Raw genomic sequence first — 9,062 nt, 5'->3', positions numbered from 1 at the left:
GGGAGCGCTCCTCCAGCTGCTGGCCCCACAGGGCCCTGCTGCACACTCCTGCTAATCAGCTCCATCTCATCTCTGGAAGGAACTGGCCCCAAGTGGATGTAGGCCCCTTTTCTCACCTCTGCTATCTGGTGCACCTTTGAAGTCCTGTGTAAGTGTTAGTTTATGGCTGGAGAGGGTACGATAAGATCCCAAGGAAAGGTGATGAATGAGCTTTTCGTCCCACATTTAAAAGGGGAAATAGCAGGCTGCTAAAATCCACAGAATCTGTTACAGTTCTAACACCTAACAGCTAAAGCACTTGCGAACCAAAAACATTGTGGTGTCAAATCTTTAAAGTACCTTCATTAAAGAGGCTTGTTTGTATTTAGCTGGCTTCCCACACTGAGGTTCTGCATGAACAAGCATTTGGTGCGACTCTTAAATTAAAGAAGAAATATGATTATCAAACACCCCGCAAGTGCAACACTTTTCCTAGACGTAGATGGGACAAGCTAGGACAGAACAGATTCATCTGACTCTCAGAACACACCCTTCACAGGCATGCCGAAATTAAACACTGGGGAATAAAAATAGATCATCTGCAACTAGCACAACAGAGTATGGCATCCGCGGACTTCAACCGTGCGCTGAATCCACTTAAGCGGGCAAATGAAGAGGTCGGCCATGTGAGTCACATGTCAGATGTGATGGCTGGACGTTGAGGTTGACAGGTCTGGAGTCTGTAGTTTGACGAATGCTTTTCAGTTGGTTGTCTGTCTCACCTTGTCTCAACCTGCCCAACATTTTCACACACTCAGGAACCAATAACAAGATATCCATCTACATACAGAGACAGCGCGGTGTTGCATCACATATGGGAATTGGGAACATATGACAGTTACTGTCACTGCCTTGTGAAACCAGTGTTGTGCCCAAATAAACTCCATCTAATGTAGTTAGCCAAGGTAAGTCACATCAGTTTTATTTATATAGATGAAAATCACAAATTTGTGCAATACACGGCATTTTGTAACAAAAGACAAATCTCCACTAAAACAGTTGACACAAGGAAGAAACACTGTGATCAACAGAGGAAGGAATACTGTTTACAAAACGATTTGATAAAATGTTTCTTGAATGTGATTTCTTTTTTATTCATAAAAACCTTGTTTCAATGCTGACATTGCCAGAGTAGGAACTCCTTCATTTGCACCTCACAAACCCTGTCTGTGACAATATGCATCCTTATCTTGAATAACAATTATCACCCCATTTCCCAGGACCATTAACATCTTCTTTTTACAACACCTACATCCATTAGAGGGCTTACATTTCATTGTCTGCAGCTCAGGAATCCGTTGAAAACAGAACTCCTCCGAATGCGTTTTCACTCATTTTTCTGATGAGCTGGAACTGAGAATCTTTACGATTTATCGCAAAAAAAAGTTTTGCCACATTTTTATAAAACAGAATCTACAGCCTGCTTTAACTTCCACTTAGCTGCTGTCTGCTGCAGCTCAGTGGAATTTCGCCGCTGCCACCCGCTGACATAATTTGTTTCACAGTCACCACCCGGCAGCATGAATCAGATGTTGACACTCTAATTTCATGCACACATGGGTGTTTGGCTGAGCCAGCCTTGAATGTAGCTGTGTTCCCCTGCCTCTCCCTGCATCTGCCCACTATACCTGCCCTTTGCCCTCCGACACAACCATATAATGTATTTAGCCTGGGAGTCACATATTATGACTGATGATTTAACCATATAGTCTCATAATGATGACACGTGAGGACAGGAGTTTCACTTATGTACAATGTTATTCCCACTCTTCTTTTATGATGTCAAATGAAGCAGGAGGATGATCTTTGACAAAATCTTATGAATGGCCAGATTTACTTAGAGCAAACTGTGTACAACTTGGACAAACAGCTTCACAGTATGTCAGATACAAGAGTCTGAAAACGAGGGTTTTCACTCAGTGGCTGGTTTCCCGCCCGTCAGCAGAGCACCACTCTGCTCCATTTACCACTAAAATAAATCTGTTTACCGTGGTCTACGGCTCCAACTGAAAATATTTGTTTTACTTTGTTGTTTTTCTAAAAACTGTACGTACTTGCAAGAAATAATAAAATACAGCCACCGGCCATGTTTCAAAATGTCAAATGCTTGTCGAGGATTGACACATTCGCCGAGCATAATTAATGCAAGTTGTGTCTATCACTGATTATTTTGCTTCCTCTTAAAGTCAGTGCTGACAGCCTGCCGTGGGATGAGACGAGAAGCTACCTTATGGTGTTTGTCCGTGTCCTCATTCTGTCAGCTCAGAAAGCCAGCGTAAACTACTTTCAGCACTGGTGACCAGCAGGGTAAACGCGAACGCTCAAAAAGCGAGGGCAATTCCCAACATCTCCACTCTGACAGCTCCTCCTATGAGTGAGCATAAATCCACAAGATAAACTCGTAAACAAATAAGTTGTTTGTGTGCAGTGGAAGCCAGATAAGGGTTTTATGAAACACTTGCTTCCTCTTGACAAAAATCCAAACAATAAACACACAGTAAATTACAGCACCCTGTCCGTATCAGCTCCCTACTTGAGGTTAAGTTGAGTTTATTGCAGAGGCCACCGCCTGCATGCATTAAGCAAATCATAAATTATACATGCTAATTACCTTGGGCCTCCACTTTAATGAATTATTTTAATTAAACGACAACATTGGGGTTTTGCATGTGGTCTATATTTCATCGTCCTGCCTGAGATGACCTTCTTCTTTGTCTAAGTGGAACATAGTTGAGAGAACAAGGACAATGCAGACTGGGATTATACAACTGAGTTCATGCTGATGCTGCTGAACTGTGGAGGATATTTTCTGTACGACAAACTGAGACAGCAAGAACAGATTTTATTTGTGTTATGGGATGAAAGGAAGGCTAAAAAGAAAAAAAGAGCAGATTGGTAGATTTAAAAAGGAAAGCTCGTAGTGTCAGGAACAGTTATTGCTTAAAGGATTTTATTTGGGGGGGAAAAAAATGTTTTTCAGACTATTTATTTTAGTGTCAGTTGTCAGACATGAGTTTTCTATGGCCAGGTCTAACATCTGTATCCTCCCACCTGTTACATCATTTTTAATGCCGGTGGTTTTACGTTTGAGCAGTTTGTCCAGGAAAACCTGAAGGTGTTCATTTTAGTTGTAATGTAATCGAACGCCGGCCAATAACGCCCTCGTTTTGTTCTTCTACACAGATTTCACTCACTCACACTGACTGTACTGTATCTAAAATCATATAGAGGATGGCTGAATGTTGCTTTGTAAATGTAATATGCCATTTGAATGCTGCGTTTGTGCGAGTGGGACATAACACACATCATTTTGGCCATTTTTGCATTTCTCACTCCGGGATTTCTTTACAGTAAATGACTTCTGATTCACAAAATTTCATTTCAAACATTCATCTGTATATTTTTACATTGAAACATTTAGTGCAATTCATATTAAATAAGACAAAAGTACACTGAAATCCAAAAAAAAATATTGTACAAGTATAAATATGTGGTAAATAAGCCTTTATATTGTAGTAATTATATGTTATTACATTTCCTCTTTTTTTCCACTTGTGTGACAGGGGTGTTGCTGGGTGTAATTGCTTTAACACGTTCGCTGGAAAAGTTCCACATGTTTGTTAATGTGGTTTTAATGTAACTGTAACGTTAACGACCAACCAGGAAGTGGGGGGGTAAATAAAATCAGATTTAAAATTAAAGCTTGTAATCTGGCATCTTAAATACATTTAATCATCCAGAGTCAGAATTAATGTTACACACACAAAATGCACAAAGTGGGAAGGAAAAAGGAAAAAAAAAAAAAAAACTAACACTGTTGTCCAAACAGTCCATGGGGGAGGGGTGGATTTAAATTCCAAAAGGGTCTTGCAGCTCGTTTCCTAGTTCCCCAGTCAGCAATGTGTTTGTGAAAAATCAGTCTTTTTGTCTCGCTGAAAAAAGACTAAATCTACATTGGTGGCCCAGTCTAAGTTTGCTATTCTTTGCACTTTCAATTCAAGTGAATGAGGGAGAATGAAGTGGCCCGAGACCCTTTATTTGATCTACTCGATTGCATAAAGTGACGGAATTCTAATGTATTTGTTTAATACCCCGAAATAGGCTGCTGCTCTCTATAGAGGAGGCACATAAAGCGCGATATTTTTTTGTTATTTCTGAAAACTAATCGAATAAAAGAAAGAAAACTGTATGTTGCGCGTTTTTTTTTTTGTTCTTTTTTTCTTTGCAGACATCACTTACCGTCTGCGTTTATAAACCTGTTGAATTAAGTCCCCTCTCCGAATAGGAAAAGAAATTGACGGTTGCACTCATTACAGCAGAGGAAGAGGGGGAAAAATGGACACGACACTGATTTAACTGCCCTGTTGTGGCATTGGAAGACGGGAAAATGTGGCAATGTTAACTCGGAGTCTGTGTGCGGCTTTTCTAGATGTTTATTGTTGGGCTTAATTGTGTTTAGCCTACAGCTTGATGAATGAGTCCAGTTGTCTGCGCTGTGAGCATGGCATCGCAACTCCATGCATCCTAATCGACTCCACACCGCCTCTGTGCAGCTCTCACACTCCGAAATCAAACAGGTCTGGATAGACGACAAACGAAAGTATTACTATTATTATTATTATCATCGTTATTAATATGAATATTATTATTATTAACAATAACAATATTAGCAGCATTGACCCGAAATTGAACGATAGTAAGTTTTTTTCGGCCCTGAAATAATAGCTCTCTTATCTAATAATAATGACAATAATAACAATAATGACAATAATGTTTTTTTTCCGTCTTTGATTAAATCGTCAGAAACGTTTTTTGATTGTTTACTTCACTTTTAATGAGAAAATATTTCGATGACCAGCTTTTTTTTTTTTCCAATTCATTGCAGACTGTTTGCACACTTTTCGAAAGCACGCATGCTTTGCAAAAAATAAACAAACGAATAAACAAAACAACAACAATAACAACAACAGTAACAACACATTTTGTTTTTAAGAATGCATGCTGTACCTAAAAAAATAATAATAAAAAAAAAAAATTACAGCATCTGATACACATGGTCACCACAGCCTTTTAAATTAAATGCTTCACAGAACATCTTCTGGAAAATAGATATCTAAAACATAAAACTAAAAAGTGCATTTTACAACATTTCAGTATCAGTTATTTGCAATATTCACATCTTGCATTTTGAGGACGTCTCGCAATACTTTTCCTTTTCGAAAATATTTCATAACTCAGTTTGCTTCTTTTTTTTCCTTTTTTTTTCTTACAGGGATGGTAAGAACAAATCTAAATCCTATTCCTATTTGGTATACCCTTACCCATCATTCCAGTATTAAAAGCAAACAAAAACGGAGCAATTGCCTCACATTACAGTGGTCACACAGAAACGGTGCAAAAAGTTTGCTATTTGATCCAAGTGGAAAAAAAACGAAACCTGCCACGGGAATTACAAGCACTTCAAACTCAGAGTTGATGGCACCAAAACAAACTTGCTCTCTCGGATTCCCTCGGTGGCTCCACTTTCAACACTCACATTTCACAATAAACTGGAAAATAGAACTATCAAATAATATATATTTTAAAGAGCAATACTTCGCTGTGCGATTCTGTGCTGGACTTCTATGACACGATTTTAAAGCGACACATTCAACACATACACAAATAAATCGATATGCAACTGCAACTCGCCTTGATAGTTTCCGACGACAGAAAATAGAAACTTTGGAATTGGTAAAAGGTCGGGGGTTTCGGGGGGGGTGGGGGGGTCAGCCGGTGAGCCAACCCAAACAGTTCGTTTACTTGGGAAAGTTCAGGTGGTCAGTGCACAGCCACCGACTGCAGTGTGGACGGGCTCGTCAGAGTCTCGCTCGGGGTTGCGGGGCTGCTTTGGCTCGTCGCTGTCTGTGGGGACGTCGGGCTCAGAGACTGTGGGGAGTTTGATAGAAACGCGGGGATGTGTGGAGGTAACGCTGAGAAACCGGCCATGGAGGTCGGGGTGGGCTTGATTGGCACAGGAATAGCCGGTAAGGACTGTCCTCCGTGACACAGGGACTTGATGGGCATGCCATAGGCACTGTAGTCGCTGCTTGCCATGGAGATCGGAGCCGCCGTGTCAATCACGCTGGTGTTGTACATGTGGGGCCAGGCTGTCGTCAGCTGGTTGTGGAGCGGGTAGCCGGCAGACATGGACTGCATGGTGGAGAAGGCCAGACTTCCCGGGACCTTGTACTCTCTGGCTATGATGTTCTCGATGGCAAACGGATGCTTAAAAGTCGACGACTGAGACACTCCGAGGTTGTAAGTTGACATTTGGGGAAGGTGTGTCCCGGTGGCTGCCAGGGCGCTCAGTCTCAGCTTGGCTTGCTGCTGGAGGTAATGTGCAGCATCCGACTGCTTACTCGGAGCCAAATGATCAGATGAAGACAAAACTTTGAACCTTTTGCGGCGTCTCAAGAAACTTCCATTTTCAAACATGTCCCCGCAGCTCGGGTGCAGAGCCCAGAAACTTCCCTTACCTGGTTGATCTGGGCGCCGGGGGATTTTAATAAAACAGTCGTTGAAGGACAGATTGTGTCGCAGGGAGTTTTGCCACCGCTGAGTGTTTTCTCTGTAATAAGGGAACCTATCCATGATGAACTTGTAAATTTCACTGAGAGGCAGCATCTTCTCTGGGCAGCTCTGGATCGCCATGGCAGTGAGGGAGATGTAGGAATAAGGTGGCTTCTGGTCGCTGTACGTGTTTCTCCCCGGACGAGGCATCCTCAGTATTTTCAGGAAAACAAAAAACAATTTAAAAAAAGTAGTCTCCCTTAATTCCTTGGCGAAAGCTTGCCGCTCTTCATGAAAACAACCACCGCAGAAAGTTTCAACACGAGCAAAGCTGGAGTCACGTCGTGCGTAAAGCAGCCAGGTTGCGCGCCTCTGCAGTGTGCAGGCGGGCGGACGGTGCACATTTATGGAGTGACGGCTGCTGTGAGTCTTTCTTGCAAAGTAAGTCAGCTTGTCCCGCTAGCAGAGCTGAATAGACTTCATTTGGCGTCCTCGATAAGACGAGCTAAGTGGATGCGTCCATGGCCTTCCTCTAACCGTCTGATAGTTTTATGTAGTGACATGAGCAGAAAAGACTCCTGTAGAGGCGCTCCATTAATGTGCCACCTCTTTGCTATCACATGACAATTGCCATGGGAGGAGGGGGCAGGGAGGAAGGCATAATCTGGTTTCATTTACACCTATTTACATGGACACCTTGGGCCAATGGAAATCATTTCCATTTGAAGACAGAAAAAGGGGTGAAAAGGCTCGGCAACCGGAATTGAACTGCGATGGCACTCAGAGTGTGAAGGTATGCGCTAATGCTTCTTCAGCGGACATTACAGCTACTGTTAACAAGTATACACGGAATGTGAATGGACATGAAATTATGAATTATATTGTAATTTAATTCTATTTTGTCATAAAATTGGCTCTGAACTTTCTGTGCTGGTTTTAAAGCACACGTGTGATGTATATGACCTAAACGTGAATTTATTAAAACTGTTCCTGCGTGTGCAGTGGTGTGTGTGTGTGTGTGTGTGTGTGTGTGTGTGGTGAGTACCAGCAGATTTTACGGACATAATATCAAAATATTACCAAAATGCATTTTGTTTATTTTTGTATATAAATACATATGTATATAAATGCAGCCTAGTATTATTTACGACATGCAATACAGAATTATTTGCCACCAGCAAGTTTGCTGATGAGCAGGCTATTAGTGTTTCTCAGCTAATTTGGCCCGGAGCTGAGCAGGAGCTGCAGACGATATGAAAACATCAACACAATGCAAACAACGTTATTCAAACTGAAACTTCATGAGGCAATCAGGTCTATTGTGTTTATGTAAAGCAGGTCCAGAAGTACTTCAGAAATGCAAATAAACCCTTGAGGATGGTGTGGTGAAAACTGTATAAAATATCCATAAGTCAATTATATGAATGTGAAAACCAAATGGGAAGCCTATTTTGAGCTATTGCTATTCAAGCTTTTGGTCAGGGCCACCTTTCCGCTTGGAGGGTTTGCAATGCCAGGGACCACACACACGCACACGCAGATTTGCTCATAATTTATGCTAATTTCCCCCTCCATAAATCCACAATGCACCCCATCACCAGTCTGACGGATTACGAAAAGAATCGCGTTGCGGGGGGACACCGAGCTATTTTCACCCAGAAACCAGGAGCAGGCTGAAGAAGAGAGTCCTCCCTGCTGCTGCATGTGGACTCTTAAACAAATCGAAAATCCTTGAATCAGTACGAAAAAAAATGACGAAAAGGACGTTCAGTAGAAATTCACTAATTATTTGCGTAAATGTGCTAAAAGCCTTAATTTACTAAAAGAGGCTGTTATTTGAGTAGGATGGGTATAAACTAGAATATATATATATATATTTTTAATAGTCAAGTCGAAAACTTCTAGCGTGCAGTTTTACTATTTTTTCCCCTGCAGAGTGCCTTTTAACACCTGTCATTTCCCATTAATGTTAAGCTGAAAAGGTTTTGTCCAGAAGGAAGTGGTCCTGTCGACCCATCTCAAACACCGGCGGATAATGACAACACACTGCCAAGTCCCAAACATCTTCTGACATCCAGCTCATTCATTCATTCATTCAAAAAAAAATCCATATTGTATCAGGATACTGGCTCCCACTCGGATTGATATGTCCGCGTGCAGAGCGTTTAGACCGGCACTTGATTTGGAATTAACACACTTTGTGACGCGCCATAATTCTAATTATGAAAAGTGATTAATTAGAGATATTAAAATAGACTACTTGAATGTCACCTTTTTTTTTTTTGCACGCCATTCTTAACTTTCCATTTTCTCTGTCAGTTTTGATTTGCCTGCCAGTTTCCTCCTTACAAGTTAACCTGCAACGCTCGCATTAACCAAGCCGAGCCACAGAGGTGCAGTGAGAGTATTCTTCCCCTCCTCTCTCTCTCTCTCTCTCACACACACACACACACACACAGACAGTGTGGCTT

At 41.5% G+C, this 9,062-nt stretch overlaps 1 protein-coding gene across 1 annotated transcript; it reads right to left on the bottom strand.

The window, feature by feature from the left end:
- Nucleotides 1–4,847: 4,847 nt before the first annotated feature.
- foxb1a (forkhead box B1a) lies at nucleotides 4,848–7,570 on the bottom strand. The gene has a single exon (XM_046395335.1). It carries the CDS (start codon nucleotides 6,799–6,801, stop codon nucleotides 5,860–5,862), a length of 942 nt encoding a protein of 313 aa, XP_046251291.1. The 5' UTR covers nucleotides 6,802–7,570; the 3' UTR covers nucleotides 4,848–5,859.
- Nucleotides 7,571–9,062: the final 1,492 nt, after the last annotated feature.

Source organism: Scatophagus argus, chromosome 7, assembly GCF_020382885.2.
Source record: "Scatophagus argus isolate fScaArg1 chromosome 7, fScaArg1.pri, whole genome shotgun sequence".
Classification (NCBI taxonomy): Eukaryota; Metazoa; Chordata; class Actinopteri; family Scatophagidae; genus Scatophagus; species Scatophagus argus.
This window is presented reverse-complemented; position numbering and strand designations above follow the sequence as displayed.